The 26,225-nt window shown below is 33.3% G+C and overlaps 7 protein-coding genes across 14 annotated transcripts; 3 read left to right on the top strand and 4 right to left on the bottom strand.

Moving 5' to 3' along the window:
* Positions 1–376: 376 nt before the first annotated feature.
* On the bottom strand, positions 377–11,841 carry LOC136775715 (A-type potassium channel modulatory protein KCNIP2-like). 7 transcript variants are annotated; one of them, XM_066730728.1, is made up of 7 exons: positions 6,523–6,656; positions 6,260–6,458; positions 5,889–6,106; positions 3,986–4,213; positions 3,849–3,919; positions 3,553–3,771; positions 383–3,021 (listed from the first exon to the last, which is right to left on the bottom strand). In XM_066730728.1, exons 3-7 carry the CDS (start codon positions 5,899–5,901, stop codon positions 2,911–2,913), a joined length of 642 nt encoding a protein of 213 aa, XP_066586825.1. In that variant the 5' UTR covers positions 5,902–6,106; positions 6,260–6,458; positions 6,523–6,656; the 3' UTR covers positions 383–2,910. The 7 variants fall into 7 exon arrangements, with proteins under 7 accessions (XP_066586819.1, XP_066586820.1, XP_066586821.1 ...); XM_066730727.1 differs by having other exon boundaries at positions 5,889–6,458; XM_066730725.1 differs by lacking the exon at positions 5,889–6,106.
* LOC136775436 (homeobox-like protein HDP1) lies at positions 7,474–11,583 on the top strand. Of its 2 annotated transcripts, XM_066730200.1 has the most exons (5): positions 7,474–7,654; positions 7,891–8,100; positions 8,650–8,832; positions 8,929–9,907; positions 10,346–11,583. In XM_066730200.1, exons 1-5 carry the CDS (start codon positions 7,571–7,573, stop codon positions 10,900–10,902), a joined length of 2,013 nt encoding a protein of 670 aa, XP_066586297.1. In that variant the 5' UTR covers positions 7,474–7,570; the 3' UTR covers positions 10,903–11,583. The 2 variants fall into 2 exon arrangements, with proteins under 2 accessions (XP_066586297.1, XP_066586296.1); XM_066730199.1 differs by having other exon boundaries at positions 8,650–9,907.
* Positions 11,842–12,438: 597 nt separating the features above from the next.
* Positions 12,439–17,176, bottom strand: LOC136775376 (uro-adherence factor A-like). Its single transcript, XM_066730099.1, has 4 exons — positions 14,374–17,176; positions 14,197–14,313; positions 13,962–14,112; positions 12,439–13,892 (listed from the first exon to the last, which is right to left on the bottom strand). The coding sequence occupies exons 1-4, from the start codon at positions 16,726–16,728 to the stop codon at positions 13,246–13,248; spliced, it is 3,270 nt and encodes a 1,089-aa protein (XP_066586196.1). The 5' UTR covers positions 16,729–17,176; the 3' UTR covers positions 12,439–13,245.
* A 2,181-nt stretch (positions 17,177–19,357) lies between these two features.
* Positions 19,358–19,732, bottom strand: LOC136775772 (histone H2A). Its single transcript, XM_066730846.1, has one exon. It carries the CDS (start codon positions 19,730–19,732, stop codon positions 19,358–19,360), a length of 375 nt encoding a protein of 124 aa, XP_066586943.1.
* Positions 19,733–20,497: 765 nt separating this feature from the next.
* Positions 20,498–21,747, top strand: LOC136775933 (histone H1-like). The gene is made up of 2 exons (XM_066731141.1): positions 20,498–21,633; positions 21,737–21,747. The coding sequence occupies exon 1, from the start codon at positions 20,948–20,950 to the stop codon at positions 21,572–21,574; it is 627 nt and encodes a 208-aa protein (XP_066587238.1). The 5' UTR covers positions 20,498–20,947; the 3' UTR covers positions 21,575–21,633; positions 21,737–21,747.
* On the bottom strand, positions 21,609–22,359 carry LOC136775934 (histone H3). The gene has a single exon (XM_066731143.1). It carries the CDS (start codon positions 22,227–22,229, stop codon positions 21,819–21,821), a length of 411 nt encoding a protein of 136 aa, XP_066587240.1. The 5' UTR covers positions 22,230–22,359; the 3' UTR covers positions 21,609–21,818.
* Positions 22,360–24,531: 2,172 nt separating this feature from the next.
* On the top strand, positions 24,532–25,282 carry LOC136775510 (histone H1-like). Its single transcript, XM_066730352.1, has one exon. The coding sequence runs from the start codon at positions 24,575–24,577 to the stop codon at positions 25,280–25,282; it is 708 nt and encodes a 235-aa protein (XP_066586449.1). The 5' UTR covers positions 24,532–24,574.
* The last annotated feature ends 943 nt before the right edge of the window (positions 25,283–26,225 follow it).

Raw genomic sequence — 26,225 nt, 5'->3', positions numbered from 1 at the left:
TATTATTTCTTTCGTTTTTGTCAAGATGTGCGCATGCTTCATCAAACTTTTAAATGAGGAGGAGAACAAAGTTACATCTGGTGAATATTACATCGAGATAATTAGGTATGTCGTCAGCGAAGAAAAAATTCAGTTATTGAAAATGGTGAAGTTTTCCCCTCTATAGCCAGCAGCAGCACGAAACAAATAAGACTTTCATTATAAGTGGAATATCAAATGAAACTTCTTACATTGAAACGTTTTTTTACCATCAATGCAAATGGAGAACTTGCCGTCGTGCGTTTTCGCCAAGTTTTTATACTTAAAAACTTTCGTTCTATCTCTTGTTCAAGTGTATTATGGAACTAAGGACATTGACATTTATACATTAATCGCTTAATACGCTTTCACATGGCCATTCCATGAAACTTTGACAATTATTATTGCAGTGAGCATTTCTTTCTCTAAAAATTATTTTAGTACATTTGGTTTTATTATGTTTCAGACGTTTCAGCTCTCGAGAGAGACTAATGACAAAAGACAAAATGAAGGGGACGAAAGCCTGCGAAAAACTGATTAAAATAAATTACCTATTGGTATAAGGAAAAGACGGGAAAGTATACATAGTAGTTTTGATCTTATCGTGCGTTTGTAACTCTTCGTGTCTGATTATACATATCTATAGTTTCTACTGAAGCAACTCAAGGTAAAATATCATAAATATAACAGCGTAATAAATATTTATATCTTTAATAATAAGCAACCAATCTTATTTTCTTCAACAAAACTCTTCAGTATATTTTATTAATTTATTCAATAACGAATATAAGAATATTTCAGTATCTTTAATTATTCTGGATAAGGCAAATGTCTCTATTGGTGATTATTGACCAATTTGTGATCAATCGTCCTTTTCTGTCCAATTTAAAGCAAATTTGAAAACAAATGTTACCAAATAAATATTCTATCATTCTATATTGTATTTACATAATTGGTCACAGAGAACATTTAGCATATTTACAATATTTTTCATTAGATACAATAAGACCCAGCAATCTTTGTCGCTTATAATAGCAAGTTATGGAAGCTTTTCAGCTGCTTTCTTAATAGGCTATCCATTTTACCACATTTCGCACGTAGTATTCAATTTATTGAAAAAATCAGCATTTTGACAAAGGAGTATAGTGTAATTAAAGAAAGTTTTCTTCATTATATACAAGTTTTAATAAAGGGATAGTTGAATAATAGAAATTTCTATAACATGATCCTCATATTGTATTGAAATTTGCTGGTAGATATTTATGACGAATTGTACAGCCATTTTGGTAACGTAACATGCACGTGTATTCCTTTAATAAAATCATTCTCGGTAAAGTGATTGTTTATTGTTTCTATGGAAGAATATTTACTGTTTTGAATATTGGGTTTTTTCATATTATAATGTAATTGTCAAGAACAGTATATAGTAACAATATAGTGCTTAATAATCAGGTCGCTAAGTAAGTTATACATAAATATTCTATGCTTATTAGTAACCGTGTCAAAAGTATAAGACACATACAGTTAAATATAAATGTTATTCTCTTAAAATAAAATTAAAATTTAGTTAGAAAACTGATAGTAATATAAATAATTACAAACGTTTTCACAATCAGTGACGTGATATATAACACAAAGTAGTTATTACAGTTTTGTAACACAAGGTTACTATACTTAGAACTGATAGTGATTGCTACTAAGGTAGAAATTAAATTATTTGTCCCCCCCCCCCCCCCTAATGTAATACACAATTTTAGCATTTAATAATTGTAAAATAAAAGAATTAAATGTTACTAAAGATTTTTTAAATTTCAAACTTTCTATTCATAGGTTTCATTATTTTCTCTATATCATTACTTTCGTAGGTCGCGAATAGAGACATTTACCTTAAAGCAATAGACTATACATTTATTAGTTATATTATAATTCATATAATGAATTTCAATAAAGCTTTTTGAAAGTTTAAATAGATAGATATATATATATATATATATATTTAACAGTTTCAAGGTTCTATTGGTCATATATAATATACATATATATCTCTATAATAGAATATTTTTCTTTTTCTTTTCCAAAAATCAAATATACGTACTTATTCGCAAGTTAATTGTAACGTTTCAACAAACTGTATATTTATTGATAATATCGTTATTACGTTAGCGATTATAGTTAGATATTAAGTAAGGTACAGGAGAATCACAGGGGTTGTGAGTACCGCAGGACTACAAATCCTTCGATTGGTCAAGGTTTCTAAATATCTATTGTTTATTAAGGTTTTGAGTAATATTTCTACTCTCCTTCTAAAGTTCATAAGAACAAAATATTACTGCTTCTACTTGTAACTTATTCGAGCCAACGTGACCCTGTTGGAATATTATAAGGTAACCTTTATTCAAACTGCTGAAAGAGAGTTATAATTTTTAAGATTGAGATTTTTCATGAAAAATGAGAAAAAAAGCTTTTAATATGGACTTTACTTGAAAAGCGAAAAATTTTCCTCTAAGGATGAAAATATTAGGCAATTTTCATTTTAATGAAGAAGATTGAGAAGAATTTTCTCGTATAATCTACTCGTAAAAGCTGAAGTAATACTGTAACGTGTAAACCGTTGTGCTGCGGTGGCACATTTGAAAGACGGATGGGTAGGGCACATAGATGTATATTTACAAGGACTTTTAGTCTGCAGTTAGCAGCATCAATTCTACTTTAAAAATACTTTTTAGAGCAGCTTTATGGTGATTGTAAGAGATGTTAATTTTCAATTTAACAAAAGTAACTTGAATATTTTTGAAACTTTTCTTCATTAGATGACGACGATCGTTCATCCTGAGATATTGCTACGCATGAGTAACGAGTAAGAGCTGCATAGAAAAGTGGAAGAGACCTAGCTCATAACACTGTGTCCAAAGTGTCAAGGCTTCTTAAAAGTTGCTCATCTTTTGAGCACCATTGTACCAGTTCTTCAATCGTTACTACTCCGTCCTTATTCGCATCCATCAACTAAAAATAAATATCAGAAAGATGCTCACACGGGACTGATAAAATATTGCGTTTTTGCAACTCCGGCGAAACATGTCCCATTTAATGTTAAAGTTTAAGAACCACTGGTTTGAAATCCGTATGCTCACCATTTCCGAACAGAAACGCTTCGGAGGTGTGATCATACGAAAATCATTAACTCTATACAGATATATATATATATATATATATAATCCTTCTGCTTTAAAATTTAAATCAATACATTATCAATATAATTTAGATTTCTTATTTAAAAACAGATTTCTGATAATAAATAAAAAATGAATGAAGAAGAAAGACAAGTATAAGGTAATAACATAAAACTTAAATATATTACAAGCATTAACTTATTTCCCACGCTAATATTAAGCAGAATCAGTAATGGAACAGTCTCAAAAACATAACATAGATGATATTCCTTATCAATGATTTCTTTTCGCCAAAGTGGGCCTTTTTTGCAGGAGTCGCTTAAACGCAATGCATACTGCACGCGCTTTATTCAACAGGACTTACATGAAAAATGCGATCGACATGCTCGCGAGCTGCCAAGTGTGGCTCGACTATTTGAGGTTGAGTATATCGACCGAGCATCTCGTAAATCGATCCAACAACGTCCAACATCTCCTCCTTGCGTATCAATCCATCACCATCCAAATCGTATAGACCAAAAACCCATTGTAGTTTTTCCTCCACTGATCCTCTTGACACTTTCGATAAAATCGTCAGGAATTCCTAAAAGTTAAGAAGATATAAATTAATCATCTAATAGTATAAGGTTTCATATTTCCTTATTTGCTTCATCTTTATACCTCAAAGCTGATTTTGCCAGATGGTTTCCTCTTCATAGTGTTGAAGACATAATGAGCATACTGGCTGGCATCTGTGTAAAAAGAAAACAGTGAGTATTGGATTGAAGGAAGAGAGAGCAAATTTTGAAGTTACCAACCTCCTTGAGGAAAGAATTGTGAAAAGATTTGCTTGAAGGCTTCCTCGTCGACAAGGCCCGTTGGACATTCCTGTTTAAAGCCACGGTAAATCAACTGAATCTCTTTCCTGGAGAACCTGGTGGTAGCAGCCAAGGTTGCCAGTTCCTCCGGCTTATGGCGACCACCGATGGCAAGGGCACCTCCTCCAGAGCTCCCTAAAATGCCCCCGAGTTCTTCAAGCTCTCCCTCTGCAAGTGTCAACGTGCTTCTCACTCCTAATACTGTACCGCGCGCATTCGAGTTGCTCTCTTCACGCCGATTTGGTCATCTTCTGCTGCCACTATTTATTTTACATTTTAGTCCATGTATATAGTATATCTATACATACATACATGCACGATAATAAGAGCAGCTTTGTGGATTTACCATCCGAGCAATGAAGAAAGCACCTTCGCTATTACCATCTAATTCCCATCTTCCTTCCTTTCTACTTACAGAAAAGTCTCATGATGATGCAACGAGCATTTTGAAAATTACCCAGCTGCCGGATCATCGCAGGATGTTAACTTGTCCATTAATTAATTAAATTGCCAATAATCATAAATAATTAATTAACTTATCAAGAGTGCACCCTTAGCTCTGAATCCAGCTGTACTAGGAGCAAAATTCTACTAATGCTACATAGTCACACTTGATTTATAGAAATGGGAGAATTTTACTAGTGCATAATATGCTTTTTCGTATATGTTCTCTTTAGTGTCGGTTGCTTCGGTGGTTCTTCTCCAAGAATGACCGACGGATCTACCGCGCTGGATCGTGCGACATGCTTTTCAATCGTTCGATTCTCAATGCTCTCAATTGCTTCCTCCAGGCGGAAGCACCAGTACAGAGACAGACAGAGAAGGAGAGAGGTAAAAACACTAAAAGTACATGGTTTCGACAGTATACAAGTTATTATGTAGAGAGAAATAGGAAAAGAAAAAGAATTATACTGTATATATTTGATATATTATCAGTTAAACATGCAGCGATGTTCTACTGGTGCTGATAATCTTATAAATTATAGTTGAGTGAAGTAAGTGGGTTAAATCAATATTTTTGTGGAAGATATATCATAACACAAAAATAGAAATATAACATCATGACACTATTGACCTATGGAGAAAAGATCTTTTGATAATTGACAAACAATATTAGTTAAGATTTTTGGAACCGATTGTTAACTTTTTACATAATTGGTCCAAGAGTATATCTTGAATGGGAAGTAGCGAGAGAGTATAGTAATATCAGGACCGTGTAAGACCAAGAGCACGTACACACAAAGCAATGTGCATTCGATTACTGAAGAAGGCTGATGGTAAATAGTAGTTGGACTCTAGAGACTCTGTAATTTGATACTGATCAAAGGAGTGGGGCAGTCATTTTTCTTGAAACTTCTATGAGTGAAAGAAAGATACTTTTCAAAAGGCCTCTAATTAAGAGAGCTATTCCATTCTCATTCTTATTTACAGAAGTTTGGAAAAAAATGACTGTCTTACTCCTATGGCCAGTATCTTTTATCGCAGTTTCTCTAGCTATTATCTAGCTCGGACGGATACTCCCGGGCATATCCGAGGTTGCCATGGTAACGGTCAGCCCCTATCCCCTCCCTCGCCAAAATCCACCCCCTCTTACACATTTGTAAATTCAGCTTGCTTGCTGCGCTGCAACTACAAGTGTGGAGCAGAAGAGGTAAAAAAAAGGTGAAGTACGTGTATATAGCGGGAGTAAGTCAATTGAAAAGAAAGACAATGTAACGAAATGAAAGCGGAACGAGCTAAGCGAGATGATGAAATGCTAATTTTCCTTGCATTTTTTTGTCACTAAGTATAGGGTGTGAACTAGAATCTTTAAAGAATCTTCTCTGTCAAACAAGTCTCGCACCTTGGCGTTGCATTTCTGCCTTCTGCACAGTGTCGCACGCTTCTCAATGTTCTCTCACTAGTCGAATCTCGACAACGACGATGACGAAGATGACGAGGTAGTATCAGTCGTAGTAGTGGTAGTAGCAGTGGCAGATTTTCCGTCGAAGCAACGTAAAGCTCAGAAAAATTGGCGTCCAATGATCAATTGTTCGTTAAGATTTGTAGGACACGCCGTGTCTTGATACGCGCATATAATAAAGAAATTTTCAGAAGCACAAAAGAGTAAAGAACGAGTTGAAGGAGGAGGGATAAGAGGCAAGGATTGTGAGGAAGACGTTAAAAAGCTCTTCTTGAGCAGCATTAATGAGCAAATGGTATGGGTCAACTTACGGTTTTCACGACTTTTACGAGCCTTCATTGGCGTTTTCAACCAATAAGTGAGCCGCTATTACCGGTCTACCCAAGCTTTTCAGACCGATACTCGCTGCTGTCACGTTTCACGAACGATCTTTACCTAATCCTGCTCTCATTAATGCGTGATAGGCTGAACCTTCCCGTTGATTTCGATTCAATTTAGACCTCACCACCACTGAATACATATATCAATTTATTCACTGAACGAATAATAAGAAAATATATCTTAATATACATACATGAATACATTCGAACAGCGGATTCTCTCGATAGCTCGTCATAGAAACTAGTAGGGACGGTTGAGTGGTTAAACGACACTTTCCTCGCTATTGTGATTTCTGCCAATTTCATCTATGTGATCGTGATGCTTCTACTGCTATGCTACGCAAAAGCACAGGGTTTCGCGTCTTACGCGCAAGTCCATTCGTTCCTTTTGCACAACACCACTACTACTGCTAGTATCAATGCGCGCCTTTTTCAACAATCAACTTAATTACAAGAATTCTTACTACCAAGTCAATTGTCACTGTTACTTATACATATATATATATATATTATACATTTCTTTACTTTTCAAGTAAAGCATAAATATTTCTGCATGTGTTACCTATAGAGCTATTCTGTAACTTCTCAATAGGAATTTTCGGTATCGTTAAGTTAATTAATGGCAAATATCATTAATATAATGATAATGTATATGTATATATATTGTATATATGAATTTCGTCCATTGCAATAACGACACATACACAATTGTCGTTAAGAACCACGCAATAATTTGTTTCATTATATAATTATTTTTTTTTACCTCATCAAAAGTAGTAACCGTTGACATCACATATCTTCAGTCTTCTAAAAACGTTTTAATTCGAAGATGCGTACTTCATTAGCACGAAACTTGACAAATTTTGCTGAACAAATAAAAACACTTTTCACCGGAGGGAGTGCGTAATCACGGCATCCAATTGGCTAGGATCTCTGCGACGGCGATATTAGGGAATCGGGCCTAAGGAACGTCTAGTTCGTACAGCGCCCTATAGTGCGATTTATCAACATCGAACCATGATCGATATCTTCGATTTTCGAATTATGCCGTCTATGTATTACACAATTTTATACATATACGTATATAATATATTATACATACACACGCATGTATTATACAAGGTGTGTATAATCATCCCGGAGAAGCAGACGAACTGGCCGACTGTGGCCTATTCAGATTTGCGCAAATTCGTGAAAAAGGTGGGATTACCAATTTTTTTGTTTTAAATTTATTGCTTGACAATGAACGGTCACGAATTCTCAGGATTATCGTACAAAGAGCTGCAAGCTTTGGCCTTAAGGTACCGAGTACCGGGTAACATCAAGGTAAGCTTTTCTACGATTTATTTTTCCTGAGATCGAAATGCTAATGCTGACAGCCGTGGTATACGCATATATGTACATATATATATCCATTATTCTATATATCTGTGCATACATATACATATATATTTATATATTGAAATATCCATCTGTAGATGCGTCTTTTATATTATATAAAATCGTTATTCAGTAATTAACTTTTAACCGACATTAAACGTAATCTTTTGATACATATATAGAAGAAACTCTTGATTAAAGTATTGCAAGCGGCTAAGAATGGAAATGATAACGAAGTTGATAAACTGCTGCACGATTTAAGACAAAATCGTAAGAAAAGGGTTCGAAAAGTTAAATCGAAACTCGCTATAACCTCTACATCCTTACGTAGTCCAAATTATACCATGGCTGATGATTATTATTGCCCACCACAGCAACCACCTTATCAATGGGTGAGAGATCATTTTCTTAATTTCTTCTATTCTCTCTCTTATGCCTCTCTTCTACTTTCTTAGACATAAATAATATATAAACAATATTCATTTTGTATTCTTCGTGTTCTTTTTATTCGTTAAAGGAATTTATTCTATTATTCTCGCTTACATTTTGTCTTTGTCTCTCTGTCTCTCTTCCTCCCGCTTTCATTTCCCCTACTATTATCTTTCTCTATCACTCTTGCTCGTTCGATTATCGATCAATCTATTAATTTTCTCACTTACGTAAATTAATATACGCAATAATTACCGTGATAAAAGTAGTAGTCTCCATGTTATAATCTACTTAAATTCTTTTATCAATTTTGTTCTTTAAATTTTAATTAAGATTTTAAAGCAAAAGATAATAAAAGTCATGATGACATGTATTAATGTCAATAATTTTAATTGAATTTATATAATAATTTATAATTGTTGTTGTTATTTATGTTATTGTTGCTGTTCTTATAATTGTTACAGTAATAGTAATGTGTCTGTTACAGTTTTGTCAAATTTTCCACTTTCCAGGTAGGTGCAGAAGAAGAAATTATGAGTAGGGACGAAGATAATAAAATACCACATTATGAAGAATTCTGTCAATTTTTTTTAAGAAGAGTACAAAGAGACTATCAGAACTATAATGATACAAATAACAATGAATTTCAGGATTCAACGATTGTAGATCTCAGAACTATTGGTGGGCAATCACAGGTGCATAATGTACCTGTGGACATGTATAACTACCCTATTTCTAATATTATTACTGTCAGTGAATCTAATACTTATGCAGCAAATGATCGAATACAGTATCAGCTTTTGGAAGACACAAATGGTAATTCCCATGGACCAATACTTCTGAAGAAAATGCTGCAAGCACCAGCAGGTGCAAACCTGGGAGAGATAGCTAGTCCACTTTTAGGAGGGTATAGGGTTTGGTCAATAGAGCAGACCCAGGCTGATAATTTATTGGATAACAATTCTGATACTTTGACTGCTGATTCGGAAAAGGATGAAAATGAAGATAATTTTGCTAGTAATTTAGAATGTTATAATTTAGTTAACAATGGAAGGGATGAATATTTTTTAAACGAGTCACATTTCATTAGAAACACCGAAGAGCTTGGCCAACATTTTCCAAATTCACTAAGTAGTGACAACCAATACAAATTTGGTACTAATGATATGGAAGCAACTCAAAATTTTCAAAACTTTACAAATTCTATAGCGGAGATTGGCCCTGTCGTACCAGACATAGAAATTTCTAATGCAAATACATTGTATTATGATAATGGAGAGTCAAATTGCTTGATTAAAAGACTGAGTAGTGAGATATCCAGTCGCCAATATAATGTTAATGAAAGTGCAAATACATATAGTCCTGGCCAAGATACTTTTAATATGCCTTTATCTGGCGATATTCAATACTGTCAGACAAACTTAATCCCAATTTCACAGACTGATACCTCAAATACATATTGCTTACAAAATCTAACAAAACATTTGAGGGATATCAATGGGATGTATATTAATCCTGTAAATGATCCTTTGCAGATTGACTTGGCACACGATCCATATATACCCTTATCTCACGCAGGAACTAATAGCAATAGTAATAATATTCAATATACTGAGCTGGTGCAATCCAGCTCTTATATCCATAAGAATCATTTGAATAATAATATGTCTATTGATTCTTTTGATGGATATAATAATAATAATGATAGGAACCTTTTAAGTAACAATACTGGTAAATCTACTTTAGCTAAAGCTGCTTACATGCAAAATGGTAAGAATTATTTTTACATTTTTCTTATTTATTCTTAATGTCCCCTAAAAATTAGGAAATATTTAAATGTTTAGAAAAATAAAAAAATCAGTTGAAAACATAGATTTACTACTTTTAAAACTTTTTACACACGAAGTGTCATAATTGGCTTACATATGATTATAATATAATACAATATTATATACGTGGATTACAAATATGGGGTATATATTCAGAAATGTGCAATATAAAAGTTTTGCTTATATTAAACTTCATAGTAGGGCCAATGATATGATAAGAAACACTCTATGAAAGTTAAAATAATATCATTCTCTGATAATTATTTAAAAATACTACAATTTATGTCTTCAAGAACTGTTACAATCTTTTTTGGACACTTTTAATAATATCACTTGACTACAATTTACTGATTGCTTGTATTTTCATGTGCATTTTCAGAAGTTTTGGATTCGTATTCACCGTCGCAATTCGTAAAAAATGTTACGAAAAATTTGGAAAATATTTTAAATTATCGCACGTGTAACAACGTGGACTATTCCAAATTGGAACAAACTTCTTGCGTATATTGTTACACAACTCCCATTGCCGCAGTGAAAATGGGGTCTTCTAGCTTGCTTTGCTCGCAAAAAAAAAAGTATATGTCAGAGCGTCGAGAGCACTCTTTCACAACTACCTGCTTACTTTATAACGATACATCGACTGGCATGCGATTATCAAATCTACAGATTAATCCCGAGATACATACGAAAAATAATAATCACGTTAGCAACTTAATGATTTCCGATCATGATAACGTAATGATCAGTGAATTAGGCGAAACACCAGTTGATAGCGACGATTCTCTTAACGACGTGTGGATACACGATTACAACAAAGATAGCGATGCTACATTCAAGACCATGACCACTCCAGATGATGAAAATTCCGGGTGCTTTTTATCTGATATGAATGTAGAAGTACAAGATTCTCAGGTAGATGATATTTCATTAAATTAAAATTATTTTTACTATAAATATATATTCCTAAATAAATATATGCGATATATTTAAATATTTAAACATATTTTTGATATTGAACTTGTATACGCGCCTCCTTGATGATCTCAGATTTGTTATATTTAATAAAAAAAAGCAGATTAAGAAAATTTAGTATTCAAAAGTTACCAACTTAAAGTTCCTAAAACATCGTTTGTATTATATCAACAGTATTTTATCGCAATTATACTCATAAAAGAAATCATATAGCTCGGTAGTTTAATTTTCAACTTTAGACGATTTCGACTAATGGTAAATTAGAAACGCAAAATTAAGATATACTCAACCCCTTTAAAGCGTGTTTACTTCAATTATCGTTAGACATAATTTACCAACGTCAATAACAAAACGCAAAAAAACCCTTAAGTTTCAGTTGACTATTTTAAGTATATTTGATGAAAATTGAAGTATGATTTTTTTTATGAAATAAGACTAAAAACTATTATATAAAAAATATATGTAAGAGATCATGAAAAAATATATAAGAAGAACCCAAAAAGAAAGCGTTTATAGTAATCAAGTCGTTGATTAGCTATATTATTAATTATCAAATTATGAGTTATTGCACTTTATTAAATTGCAATTCATGTAGTCATGAGTACGTAAGGTGATTATATTTGTTTGTAAATCAATAAAGGTTGACAAAAAAATGACAAACGTTTAATTTTCATCTATCAACAGCTAAATGGTGAATAAAACGAAGATTCAACTTACCCTTCATACCTTCAGTATAAATTTGAGATCGGATGTAATTGAAAACTCTGACAGGAATGGATTCCCTTCTTCTTCTACTCCTATAAACTATATCACTTTCCGAGCTTTTCGATGTACCTTGTCCATCGGTGACGTGGACACTGTACATTTTTAAAAAAATAGCTACAATTTTACTTTTGAAAAATAAAAAATTTTATGTTAAAAGACGCTGCTGCTAAAAGATGTAGTCTACTGTTAAAGCTCTCAGAAGGAAATGCCTTTTTTAGCATATACTGCAGTTAATGAGATCCTCAAACCGCACAGTTAATTATTCCACGCTTACGTGCTCTCTTTCATGTTGCGAAACTACTATAAATTAAAGTAGCAGCATCCACAAATGATTCTATTATTTGTTACTTTCATATTAAAGATTTTTTTACTATGATACAGATTTGATGATTTAGATTTCATCCACTTTTTAGAAAATGCCTTGCTCCGATCTACGTAGAAAACATTTGAACATTTCCAAATACAATAAAGAAATGAAAAGAAAGTTGTGTTATACCTTCAAATGTTTTAAAAATGTTTATATACAATGTATATATATATATATATATATATATTGCATATAACATATTCATATAATGCTACAGTAACCATACATATATTTGATTTTTATTGTGTGTATTGTGTTGCACATGGTTTCATCTCACTCAGTACAGCACTCATTCGTACACAGGGCATAATTAAGTTATAAATAAACTAAACAATCATTTCATAGAAAAGGCTTTATATTAAAAAAAATTTTTTTTTTCATATTTGACAAAACGAATAGACGTTGCTCAGTTTATTAACACAATTATTTATATGCCTTAATGTATAGTTCTATTATAAAAATGAAAATATAAAATAGAGTAATTAAAAATAAACTTTCATCTGATATATGTATATACATATGCTATAGAGAGTCCGAAAAAAATCTACGATTGGAAAAGTATCTTGAAAACAGCAAGGTAATGAACAAAAAAATTTAGGTAAAAAGTTGTGCGATTTAAAAAGTTTTATTTACTGATGTTGCTGATATGCAAGTAATCATGAGTTTTTTTAATAGAACCTTTTATTTTTGTTATATTTCATATTACAATAACTTATCTCAATAGCTTTCTTAAACCCTCTTATAATTTTGCTATTACGTACGGTCCTTTTCAAAGACATTTCAAATTAAAATTAAACAAAGGTTTGCAAGTACTCGTATGACGCGTGGCGTTTATGCACACGACTTCAGCTAAATCCACACCTGTACATGTAAATTCAATTCGATGTATCTTCTAAAGAAGTATGGGTGAAATAAAAAAATAAAAATAGGATTTTAAAAAGCTCTTAAGATAAGTTTTAAGGATGTGTAATGAAAAATAGTGGGTCCATTCTAAAAACAAAAGTAGTCTTCATATGGCCTTTAGCACGCCTCCCAAAATCACAATAATAACATCAATAAATAGATCTTTTTAAATCCTAAAATACTTTTGTTTAAAACATTTTTTTCGAAAACTCATTGTCTTCTAGATCTTTTATCATTCAAAGACTTTTACAGAATCATTTATAATTTTCATTTCACGGATTAATAACCGCTTTAGCAATTGCATTTAAGTGGTCTGTATCAGATGAATCATTAATCCTCAATCTCTTGCATCTTTTATGATGAACTAACTTAGATTTTTTTGAAGTTTCATAAACATTTATATTTTTATCCATTTGTAATATACTCTTTTCATATTTTCTTTTCTTTTTTCTTAACATATCGTAAGATGTATAACTTTCAGGTGATACAGTTTGCATTTGCTGCCTTTTCTTCTTTTTTTTTGTTTTATGTACATTCTTATTTGTTCTCTTCAGGTTTCGCTTACGAAGATGATTCCTATCGCTCTTTTCTTTTATTAAGTCTGAAGAAGAAGAGAAGCTTCTATTTTCCGAAAATATACTCGCATCATCATTATTCTCCTCTTCTGTATCTGCTTCTACAACTATTTTTTGGTTAGTCTCGTCATCTTTCCTTTTGATTTTATTGCCTGTTACTTCCAATTGACCAATTATTTTTGTTAATTTTATTTTTTTAGAGATTTTATCTTCATTTGCCAGTGCATCATCACTAATATCATCTTTCTGATTAAAGTTATTGGCATTATTACATAAAGCTTCTCTTTTACGTGTTTCATCAAGCTTATATCGTAATGTTATTGAACGTACTGTTTGAATATTAGCTATAAAAAAATGGATGAAATTTCATAAAACTGATATCACACTACAACGTAAAAACTATTGATTATTACCGATTTTATATTCCGATTTTTGCTGACCAGTATTAAGCAATAGAGAAATAATTTGACTTTCATCGGATGAAGCCTTATACTTATCTTTTCCAATTTTTATGCTTTTCTCTTTCAGGATTACTTTTTCTCCACAAAAATCCTTTAACAAAATCTGTTTTAATAAAAAAAGTGTGTTTTAAGATTTAATGAAATCAATGATAGAATAATACAAATGAATTTACTTATTGTAACGTACCTTTGATGGTAAATTTAAAATGAAAACTTGATCATCTTCACACAAATCTTTCATAGTGAAGCTTGGTTTACCTTTTAATTTGATTAATGTCTCTTGCTGTTCAATAAATTCATTCAGCTGGAAAAAAAAGAGTAGCATTTTAAATGCAATAAAGCAAATAGCATTAAAATTGCTTACCTGGCTTGGTCTTTTATACGTCACAGAAAGTTGATCTTCATGAACTTCCTTTTTTTTGCTTTCTACAGATTTTGTTGAATCTTCATGAAGATCAAATGATTCATTCGCATCAATAATGAGACTAAACTTTGTTGATTCATTATCTGATTGTACCTTGTCCTCAATAATATTAATACATGTATTTGTATCATTAATAACATAATTTTTCCTAATTGAATTTCTTTCGTGATCTTTTACTTCACTACCAATTTTACCATCCTTGTCAATATAAGGCTCATCAAAAATCCGTTTACATTTAATTGCATTCGGCATTGGGAGTTTATCATAGATGTAATTTATTTTATTTCCTTCATTTTTTGAGCAATTATTTAGATCCTTAACATTGTTACTTTTGACCTGAGCTTTTTTCTTTGGTGATTGTTGAGTTGGTTCAATTTCTTCATAACTAGAATTGAAGCTTTTATGAAGTATATTTTCTTGTGAAATATTATTATTGGATAAATTTTTGAAACAATCAGTATCGTCCTCACTACAACTAGATTCGCTAACCAGACTTAAGTTAAGCCTTTTTAATTGCTGTAAGCGTTTTTTAGTAGAAATTGATATATTATCTTCTAATTCTTCTTCCTCTGTATCATCAATATCACTTTTCACTGATTTGATTTTTTCTAATACACCTTCTTGTACTTTATCTTTACTTTGAATACAGCTTTTGCTTTCATCTAGTGCATCTTCTTGTACTGCATGTTTAGTTTGAATACAGTTTTCGCTTTTACCTAGTGCATCTTCTTCTACTTTATCTTTACTTTGAGTACAGTCTCCACTCTTATCTAGTGCATCTTCTTGTACTGCATGTTTAGCTTGAATACAGTTTTCGCTTTTATCTAGTGCATCTTCCTCTACTTTATCTTTACTTTGGGTACAGTCTCCACTTTCATCTAGTGCATCTTCTTGTACTCTATCTTTACTATCAATATTGTCTTCACTTTCATATAATGTATCTTCCTGTATTTTACTTTTACTTTGAATACAGCTTTCGCTTTTATCTAATGCATCTTCTCGTATTGTTTCTCTTCTTTCAATATCACTTTCACTTTCGTCTAACACATCTTCCTGTACTTCATCTTTATATTGAATACACTTTCCACTTTCATCTAGTGCATCTCCTTTACCTTTATCTTTATTTTCAATACTGCCTTCATTTTCATTGTGAATAATTTTATATCTTTTATTGACAATCTCAGTACTCATTATTTTTGGGGAAGCTTTCTGTTTTTGATTCTTCTCCTCACTATTATGGATTTTTTCCTGTTCATTCAATAATGGTGCAGGAATTGTCACTTTTAATACATCTCTGCCAGATACTACAGATTGATCCAAATTATTTTGTATATAATTTATGACAGAATTATCGTTTTCTACATTTTTACCAGTGTCTTCTTGATTTAATTCAGGCGATGATTGAATTTCACAGCTTACTAATCTTAATTCTGCAGTCTCACTTTCACCTCTTAAAGTTTTTTCTTCATTCAAACATTTATTACTACCTATATCCTCTTTTTTATTTAGACAAGATTTTGTAAGCAATAATACATCATTCTTCTCTAAGGAATGGCTTTTATGATTTAGAGGAGTGCTTTGTCCCAAAGGTAGATGATGATGTAGATGTTTTGAACCATTCAAGTTAATTTTATTATATTTGTCATTATTATCACATATATCATCAAGCACTATATTTAAATTTCTTTTTATATGTATTAAAGTTTTTTTTGTATTTAATCCTGTTACACTAGGACCTAATTCTTTCTCTTTAGTCTTTAACTCCTTACCATTGTAACTATTAGATGTCACTATTTTATCTATAGCCCTTCTTTTGCTATTATTTTTATCAACTTCAACACTTCTCCAGCCAACATCTAAGTCAGCACTACGTTTATTGTTTGATGCTTGTTTCTTAATTGAATTACCTTTCTTTCTTACATTTGGTTTGGAAGGCATAGTTTTTACACTATGTGTTTTGTCTTTTAAAGATAGCATGGGTGAATCTGTAGTAGTTATGAAAGTATCATTAGATGTATTCAGAGATTCATATGCTCTACTGTAATCATTGTCAGAAAAATAAGATCCATCGTCTGATTCAATATCATCTGTAATATCATTTATAAGTTCTTTTTTTATATCTACATACTTTTCATAACTCTGTGTTGTAGAGTACTGTAATATTTTATTGAGCACTTTTGTTCTTCTCAAAATCTTCTTTATTGGTACCAAATCATGCATCAGTGATGAATCAACCATTCTCTTATTTACTGTATTTGGAACTTTTTTCCATCCAATACTTTTTGTAAAAGGCATTTTTAAAATTCTTAAATATTTATAACTTAAAAATATAAATGTACGTGTTTGACTTCACTACTTCCACTGTCCCACTGGTTAAACAACACCACGTGCACAACAAGCGACTGGTATTTACAGAATTACCATCCATGTGCAGGACGAGCGATCCCTCAAGCCCTCTGTAGCCAATATTACGGAACGAAAAACGAGGGAGAATTGTCCAGCGCTATTTTTCAACCGATTTCAATGTTTTTGGGCTTGTTGAATCATTAGGACTCGCACTTTGTCATAAGTAAAGCCGTATTTTCCAAAAAACGTAAAAAAAATAAAATTGTTTAAAAATTCGCATTAATATTATTTAAACGCAAAACAAATCGAAAAATCGGGCTTCTTTATGACGAGGTGCCGACCTAACGATTCCAACAAGCCCAAAAACATTGAAATCGGTTGAGGAATAGAGCCGTACCATTGTCCCGCGTTTTTGAGGTGGACGAAAAGCAAAAATTTTTAGGAAGAAAGCTAGGCTTCCACCCCTCTCGCGGCTCACGCTAACGTGTTCCCCCACTCCAGCATCGAAACTTACTGCGAAGCTTTCCTCATATTTACGCTATTCCCTTATCTGTAGCTATACACATATAAATACCGCTAAAATAATGTTGAGAACATTTCATTTCACCGATATAATGAAATTGCTGAAAATGCAATTATCATTTTGAAATAAAACTGTAGAAAAGGAGATTTCGTAATGCTTGAAATATAGGGCATACGGCGAAACGCGGGACAATGGTACAGTCGTATTTCTCAATAGAATTTGATGAGACTAGTCATAACTAAAGCCGTTCTACGTGTAGATTGTCCTAAAGAGCTCGCATTTTCGATAAAGCCTATAGTTTTCCAGTTATGAACGATTGAAGATGGACGTGCGCAACAGCTGATCTACGCGAGAGAAGAAATATGTATTTGTGCGCCGTGCAACTTCAAACGTTCATAGCTGAAAAACTATAAGCTTTATCGAAAATGCGAGCTCTTTAGGACAATCTACATTAAGAATGGCTTTAATTATTACTAGTCTCATCAAATTCTGTTGAAAAATACGACTGTACCATTGTCCCGCGTTTCGCCGTATGCCCTATATTTCAAGCATTACGAAATCTCCTTTTCTACAGTTTTATTTCAAAATGATAATTGCATTTTCAGCAATTTCATTATATCGGTGAAATGAAATGTTCTCAACATTATTTTAGCGGTATTTATATGTGTATAGCTACAGATAGGGGAATAGCGTAAATATGAGGAAAGCTTCGCAGTAAGTTTCGATGCTGGAGTGGGGGAACACGTTAGCGTGAGCCGCGAGAGGGGTGGAATCCTAGCTTTCTTCCTAAAAATTTTTGTTTTTCGTCCACCTCAAAAACGCGGGACAATGCTACGGCTCTATTTCTAAACCGATTTCAATGTTTTTGGTCTTGTTAGAATCGTTAGGTCTGGCACCTCGTCATAAAGAAGCTCGTTTTTTCGATTTGTTTTGCGTTTAAATAATATTAATGCGAATTTTTAAACAATTCTATTTTTTTTACGTTTTTTGGAAAATACGGCTTTATTTATGACAAACTGCGAGTCCTAACGATTCCAACAAGCCCAAAAACATTGAAATCGGTTGAAAAATAGCGCTGGACAATTCTCCCTCGTTTTTCGTTCCGTAATATTGGCTACAGAGGGCTTGAGGGATCCCGCTGGCCACCGTAATACCCCGCTCCCACTATAGGATCATCAAGAAAGGGAACAGAATTAGCACAAATAAACTCAGCCGATATTAACGTAGGTTATCTAAAGAAACTGATATTAACGCGTCTTACATTAATTTTTAAACCGTTTATAACGCTTACCCCGGCGATTTTAAGCATATATTTATTAAACAAAAGTAAGTTAAGTAAAAATAAACAAAATTATTGGATTTAGTTTTCGAGTATTTCTTAAACTATAGATAATTAAAATTAGATATCTATTTTAAATAATATAAAAATAGATAGAATCATCTTAATCATTTATACTTATAAAATTAAGCCCAATCGTTGAAATTAAATATTTACGAGCTGATGATTCTACTAACTTTTTAAGACTTAGTGCACATAAAATCATTTAATACTGAACGTTATTTTCACTTAAAAACTTACATTGCCTGATATGTGAGAACGATTGTAGGGCAAACCGCATAAGTATTGTAATGCGCAGATTTGTAATGTAACGCAAAGCAGTACTTTGACTATTAAGTTCTTTGCCGTACGTTGCTCTTATACGTCGAGCAGGGTAATAAGTTTTTACGTAAAAATAATGCAGGGATTTAAATCGTTTGTGCGCACTAAACCTAAGAGTTCTTCAGTCAGCTTTCAGAAAAATAAACATTTTTAGCAAAGCAATATTAACATATACAAAGAAATTATTGTATACCTAAAAGACAATTGTATAAAAAAATACCTATATATTTTGACACGAGAATGTATGGATGAAATAGATTATCAACAAATAATTCAATAACAAAATACTTAATTTAAATAATAACTGCTTTGAATATTATTCCGTCGTTTGAAGTTTATTGATGGCCCTTAAAAGGGCCGTTTTAGTGGTATCGAATGTGACAAAAATCGGATGTTTAAGCTTTCTTCTCCGTCTTCTTTGGAAGTAAAACTGCTTGAATATTCGGCAGCACACCACCTTGAGCAATGGTAACGCCAGATAGCAATTTGTTCAACTCCTCGTCATTACGGATTGCAAGCTGAAGATGGCGAGGAATGATTCTAGTCTTCTTATTGTCTCTTGCGGCATTACCAGCCAACTCGAGAACCTCAGCTGCTAGATACTCCATTACAGCTGCAAGATAAACTGGAGCACCAGCACCGACGCGCTCTGCATAGTTTCCTTTACGCAGAAGTCTATGGATTCGTCCTACCGGAAACTGTAGTCCTGCTCGATTGGAGCGAGACTTTGCCTTTCCCTTGACCTTTCCTCCTTTTCCACGGCCTGACATTATTGCTGATAAAAACCAAGAGCCTCTCTTTTAAAAGAAAATACGTTTACAGCTTTCTGCTGATCGATGAAGAATGACTCCCGAACCTCGTAGCCTCTTATTTATACAAAGTATTCGGCTAGCACGCGGACCAATCAGAGAGTAGCTAGTGAGTCAAAATGACCTGCGCAGTAGTCATTGGCTGCTGCCACCGTTGTGCTGCGCTTACCCTACTACTAGCATACTTGCATATACGTATATGACACATACAGTAGTAATGAAGCACATCTGCTGTGGTATCTAAAAACAGTAATTGAATTTAAATTTTTACAAATACATCAAAGAATTTAAATGTTTAACTCGAATACTACAGGAATTAAGAATTAAGAATTGTTTAAACTTTTAGGATATAATTGTGTGAACTCAAGACAAAATTGTTTACATATGTTAATTTATTAAGTTCAGAATTAATATTTTAATGCTAGTAGCTGCTATACTAGACTTAAAAACAGCTTTGACCAAATAGCAATAAAGTAGTGATGCAAAAATTGTAGACAATTCTTAACAATATATTATTTGAATAATATTAGTGTAAAATCAAAATATATTTGAAACGAATATACTATATTAGGACAAGCGAGTTAACAACTCCACTTGTAGAATGTATAAAAATAGCGTTTATAGATAATTTTACAATAAAAATGTACACACACAGAAGACCATAATGAATTTCTTCTTAACCATGATTTTATTACAACAAAAGTTATACTAAGAAAAGCAGAAATAATGATTTATTTTAAATCCATGCATAATCTAACTGTATCGATATGATGACAAGACAGTGAATATTATCGTTTAAAAGACACTTAAAAGAGATGACTAGCAATAAAAAATGAGCTTAAACGTCAATAAAGGTTTTTTGAAAATGGACATTTCGTATTGGCAAATTTATGATAAGTAAATTGGAAAATTTATGAGTCGTACTTGTACCAAAGATAGGAAGTGCAATTGTGCATTAGAGATGCAACTACGCTTCGGGCTCTCTCCATGGTCCGTGCTCTGCAATTCAGTCCTATCCTTTCTCAGCGCCGCCACTTTGTTTCTCTTGACTCTTGTCAACGTTCTATCTGCTTTGAATAACATTTCAACATACCCAGATTCTGATCAACTGCTATAAAATAATCTCGTTGTCCGAAAGGGTGATATATTTGATTGTTTATTGTTCTTTATACAACAATGGCGGCTACAACAAGCCAAAAAAGTGTACAAGCAGTACCCACGAAAAAGATAATGTCATCCAAACTGAAGAAAGCTAGATCTAAGCCTAAACATCCTCGAACATCTGACATGGTGAATGGTGCTATTGGACACTTGAAAGAACGCAATGGATCTTCTCTTCAGGCAATTAAGAAGTATATTGCATTTACATATAAAATTGATGCTGATAAGCATGCACCGTTCATTAAAAGATATTTGAAAACTGCTGTGGTATCTGGTACTCTGGTGCAGACCAAAGGCAAAGGTGCTGCTGGCTCTTTCAAATTAGTTTCAACCAAAATTGATTCCTCCAAAATTAAAACTCAGCACAAAAAGAAGGCTATTGAATTAAAAAAGGGTTCACATAAAAAACCTAGCAGGAAACCTACTACTAAAAAACCCACCGCTGTTATAAAAAAAGTATCTCCAGAGAAGCGTAAAATAAGTAAAGGACCAGCCGCTAAACCACCGAAACCTAAAAGCACAAAATTGATTTCGAGCATAACTTCAATTAAAACAACACCGAAAAAAACCTTAAAAAGATTAAAATCTAAAGCCAAAAAGCCATTGTATAAAAAGAAACCATCTGCTGCAAAGAAAAAGTAAAGCATCAACCTTCCAAACTTAAAAAACGGCCCTTTTTAGGGCCATCAAAAAAGTTTATCGTATGGAACCATTCTTCACATTTTAAATTATTAATTGAAAACTTTTATAAACCTGTAATTCCTGCTAAAAATAAAATCGCACTCATACGTAACTAATTAATAGTGTTTCAGAATCCAGTCCAACATTTTAAATGTTTGGTGGCCCTGAAAAGGGCCGGTTATTGTCAACCACCATACGGCGAAAATTAGGCTCGTTCACCACGGATACGACGTGCCAATTGGATGTCCTTTGGCATAATTGTAACGCGCTTGGCATGGATAGCGCACAAGTTGGTGTCTTCAAAAAGACCGACGAGATAAGCCTCACTAGCTTCTTGAAGAGCCATTACAGCAGAACTTTGGAACCTGAGATCAGTCTTGAAGTCCTGAGCGATCTCACGAACAAGCCGTTGGAAAGGCAATTTACGGATCAAGAGTTCCGTACTTTTCTGGTAACGACGAATCTCACGAAGAGCTACTGTTCCAGGCCTGTAGCGATGAGGCTTCTTCACACCTCCAGTAGCTGGTGCACTTTTACGTGCAGCTTTGGTGGCCAGCTGTTTCCTTGGCGCCTTTCCTCCAGTGGACTTACGAGCAGTTTGCTTGGTACGAGCCATTGCTATTGAAGTTTTCGATCAACTGTGAGAGTAGAACGAGAATGACGGTATAGTCCAGCTCGCTTCCTTATATATACGCGGACCTACCCATTCGTCATCCTGATTGGTCGGTACGTATTGGTGGGGGGAAAATTTCTCTGCCAAACCTTTTCACCCTTTCTAGAATTTATATAATATTTCTTTTACTTAAAAATAATGTTATATATCACTTTTAATACATATAAATAAAATTACCATGACCTATTAGTATTAACAATTAATACAATTTTCCATAGACAATACATTTAAATACAAAAACGTATACACACACAATCAAATATACATATTTTTATAATTATTATAAAATATTTATTTATTATGAGGTCAGGGCATTATTTAGATTAAACAATGCGTGTGTGTGTCGCTGGCTTTTTATTATTAAAAGGAAACACAGGGAACGTCTAATATAAGATTCTAAATTCTTATTGGTCAGTTATAGGTGGTGGGGGTAAAATGTGGTGGCCGCTTAAAAGCACCGTTCAACCGAGAGCAGACACATTTCGCTTTCGTGTTTTACGGAGGAGTGTACTGCTGTATTACATACTTTCGAAAAATGACTGGCCGTGGTAAGGGAGGAAAAGGTTTAGGAAAAGGAGGAGCAAAACGTCATCGCAAAGTACTGCGTGATAATATCCAGGGTATTACAAAACCCGCTATTCGCCGTTTAGCAAGAAGAGGTGGTGTCAAGCGTATCTCTGGTTTGATTTACGAAGAGACACGAGGTGTCTTGAAGGTTTTCCTAGAAAATGTGATTCGTGATGCAGTCACCTATACTGAACACGCAAAACGCAAGACTGTAACAGCAATGGACGTTGTCTATGCCCTGAAACGTCAAGGTCGTACTTTGTACGGTTTTGGTGGTTAAGATTATTGTATATCTAAGTGATATAACAAATAAAATCGGCCCTTTTAAGGGCCGCCAAATTCTTATTTACGAAGAACAATTATGTAAAACACTATTTTATAAACAAATCATGTACTTCATACTTCAACATTTATTCGTGCAATATGTACAATTTTTTAGTGATAAGTTCATCCATAAGCATATATCAATCTTTTTACAATCAATATTTATTTCAATTCATTAATAAAATTCTCATATTAAAAACGACATTTATTCAGGTGGTTATTGATTTTATTTATTTGGAATTTAGTCACAAATTTCTAATCTTTATAGGGTTCTGTAGTTTGAAATAGGATCTGGAGTCACATGTATGGTTATAACACGACAGAGAAATTATTTATAATAGGATTTTTTCAAACATTGTTTCTAAAAACTATACATGTGTTGCGTACGCGTCCAGTTTTATACCCTCTTAGTTTCTATAATCTCAGTGTGTCTGCCGACTATTAAATTTTTATTTAATACACGTATATACTATGAACAAGTTACAAATAGTCATGATATTAATTATTTCAAAGTTTAAAATGAGGGCACATTTACATTTTTCATTTGTAAATTTAGTTTTTATTTCATGTTTAAAAATTTTGAATACCTGAGACTTTCGCACTATCTGTATAAAAATGACGATAGTATAACCTATATGCGGAATAGAATGATAGAAGTTATATTATAGAATATCTTGAAATATACTATTGGTTAGGATAAACAAATAATATCTTTTTATTCGATACGAATAAAAGAGAGAATATTATGATTATGAGACTAAATATTAATAGTAAAAAATGATATTAATTAAGGTGAATTCTTCAACAGTTACCGATTGTTGGCGCACAGTCTGAGTGCGAACTGTACGTTTGAAAAGTTGCTCGATTAAAGTAAGAAACCGATTTAAATATAATCTTTCTTTTATATAAACAGGTAGCATAAACCATAGGGATTATATATCCATAGAAGTTTTTTTGAAAATGATTCATTAAATTGTTTGTTAAGTAAATTTATTGGAGTGGTAGCACAAGTGAGCTTGTGCACTGTGTCAGACGCTCGGCTTTTTTCCAAAGAAGTAACGAAATTTATATGGGTAAAGGGGCTACGACATCAAGGTCAAATATCCTTTGATATTTGAAAACGATTAAATAGTGAAAAAGTAACCGATTGGTAATTAAATTTTTTATAAATATCGGGTAGGTGGTACCGCGCTCTTCGAGTATAGTTGTGCAGCTGACGTGCAAGAGCGGTCGGGTCTCTCTCCATGGTCCGTGCTCCGGTAAGGCATGGACGGCAGGCAGCGCCACAGTACATTCTTACTGCAGCTACGTGCACCAAGCTACTAGCCGAAGTTCAGAGTATTAGTCGCAGCAACCAAGCAGCATATAGTCGTCTATATCTACGCTTTAAGAGTGATATGGCAGATAAAGCCGCATCGTCTCCAGTCGTCATGACTGCATCAGGAACCAACAGTCCAGCCACTCAGGCTACATCACCGAAAAAAGCAACAGCACCAAAATCAAAGAAGCCCCGTACTAAACCTACTCATCCTCGTACTGCCGAAATGGTCAACGCTGCTATCAAGAGTCTGAAGGAGAGAGGTGGTTCGTCATTGCAGGCTATCAAGAAGTATATCTCATCTACATACAAGGTGGACGCTGAGAAACATGCTTCATTCATTAAGAGGTACTTGAAGACAGCCGTTGCTTCTGGTGTTCTGGTACAGACGAAGGGTAAGGGCGCCGCAGGTTCATTCAGATTGGCATCTGCGAAAACTGAAGCTGCCAAGAAGCCAAAAGCAGCACCTAAAGCTGTAGCAGCCGCACCGAAGAAAGCCACCGCTTCAGCGAAAAAACCAGCAGCACCGAAGAAGAGTTCGACTGCTGTTGCAGCAGCTGCTGTAAAGAAAGCAGCCGCCAAAAAGCCAGCCGCTGCTAGTAGCGAAAAGAAGAAGGCGACAAAAGGACCTGCCGCTAAACCACCGAAGGCCAAGACAACCTCGCCCAAAGCTAAACTAGCAAAAGCAGCAGCCGCTACAAAGAAACCGCAAGCTAAAAAAGCTCCCGCAACTGCCGCAAAAGCAAAGAAACCCGCAGCGAAGAAAGCACCAGCCAAGAAGAAGTGAAACGTTAAATCGAACACTTTTTCGGGATAAGAACACTCGAACGGCCCTTTTCAGGGCCATCAAATCTCTTTTTACGTATCAATTTCATGTTTGCACAAATTGTATCCTAATGAATCCCTATCATTACTATCTTATTTCAGAATGGACTTCTGTTGTCATATATCTTCGAAGAAATCTTATTTATCAATAGGTTTTGTTTCAAAACAAAATTATGACAGGTTTGTAAATATAGGTATATAACCGATAGTAGATCAAATTTCACTCCCTTTGATAATCATAATATAAACTGTATGAAAGAATTTCAATGGAATTGAATGGTTCATTAAGCTTTCTCTTTAACTCGCTTGATAAGATAGATTCCTCTCTCAACGGGTAAGATTTCCTACATTAGTTATGATAGGTATATGATAAGTCTACCTCATTAACAGATCTATTTTAATAATTGGATTTGACTGATTTCATATCATTTACGCTTAACAATGCAATTCGATTACTGCCTATATAACTAACAGCTAGTAGGCTCGTGTATACAGCTAGATCATAGACCAACTGTTATTATGTATAATCTTAATTTTAAGAACCGCGATATACCGTATACTTGTTAAACATAAGACTGAATCTCATATCTGACAACTTATTTCATTAACAAGTATTCCGGCTACCAATTAAGTTTACATTATAAATGTTCTATTCTATCGTTACAATAAATCATTTGTTTCTATTGCAATATTAATTTAGTCAGTCTATATAGAATGTAGGTGTTTATTATATTCTCGACGAATACGTAAATACATTTAAGGCCAGGTTTCCACCTATTTGTAAACAACTTGATAAATTTATCCATTTGGTAATGCTTGAAATTGAATTGAATGATTACAGTTTTTAATTTTTACTAAACAAATAAATATTATCAATAAGAATAAAACAACTGGCCCTTAATATA

Source organism: Prorops nasuta, unplaced genomic scaffold (assembly GCF_024137725.1).
Source record: "Prorops nasuta isolate Cenicafe-Biocafe unplaced genomic scaffold, Cenicafe_Pnas_1.2 PNAS00008, whole genome shotgun sequence".
NCBI classification, from domain to species: Eukaryota; Metazoa; Arthropoda; class Insecta; order Hymenoptera; family Bethylidae; genus Prorops; species Prorops nasuta.
The sequence above is the reverse complement of the archived record's forward strand: the minus strand, read 5'-3'. Positions and strand labels throughout refer to the sequence as shown.

Bases quoted from the DNA above. Each gene is read 5' to 3' on its own strand.
- LOC136775772 (XM_066730846.1), bottom strand. From the start codon at position 19,732: ATGTCAGGCCGTGGAAAAGGAGGAAAGGTCAAGGGAAAGGCAAAGTCT.
- LOC136775934 (XM_066731143.1), bottom strand. From the start codon at position 22,229: ATGGCTCGTACCAAGCAAACTGCTCGTAAGTCCACTGGAGGAAAGGCG.
- LOC136775933 (XM_066731141.1), top strand. From the start codon at position 20,948: ATGGCGGCTACAACAAGCCAAAAAAGTGTACAAGCAGTACCCACGAAA.
- LOC136775510 (XM_066730352.1), top strand. From the start codon at position 24,575: ATGGCAGATAAAGCCGCATCGTCTCCAGTCGTCATGACTGCATCAGGA.
- LOC136775715 (XM_066730722.1), bottom strand. From the start codon at position 11,803: ATGTACAGTGTCCACGTCACCGATGGACAAGGTACATCGAAAAGCTCG. The intron at 3,920-3,985 runs GTTGGTAACTTC...CTTTTTACACAG, and splicing joins ACAATTCTTTCCTCAAGGAG to ATGCCAGCCAGTATGCTCAT. The intron at 3,772-3,848 runs GTATAAAGATGA...CTTAACTTTTAG, and splicing joins CTGGCAAAATCAGCTTTGAG to GAATTCCTGACGATTTTATC.
- LOC136775376 (XM_066730099.1), bottom strand. From the start codon at position 16,728: ATGCCTTTTACAAAAAGTATTGGATGGAAAAAAGTTCCAAATACAGTA. The intron at 14,314-14,373 runs GTAAGCAATTTT...TTTTTTTTCCAG, and splicing joins CGTATAAAAGACCAAGCCAG to CTGAATGAATTTATTGAACA. The intron at 14,113-14,196 runs GTACGTTACAAT...TTATTAAAACAG, and splicing joins TTTTAAATTTACCATCAAAG to ATTTTGTTAAAGGATTTTTG.
- LOC136775436 (XM_066730199.1), top strand. From the start codon at position 7,571: ATGAACGGTCACGAATTCTCAGGATTATCGTACAAAGAGCTGCAAGCT. The intron at 7,655-7,890 runs GTAAGCTTTTCT...ATACATATATAG, and splicing joins GAGTACCGGGTAACATCAAG to AAGAAACTCTTGATTAAAGT. The intron at 9,908-10,345 runs GTAAGAATTATT...GTGCATTTTCAG, and splicing joins AGCTGCTTACATGCAAAATG to AAGTTTTGGATTCGTATTCA.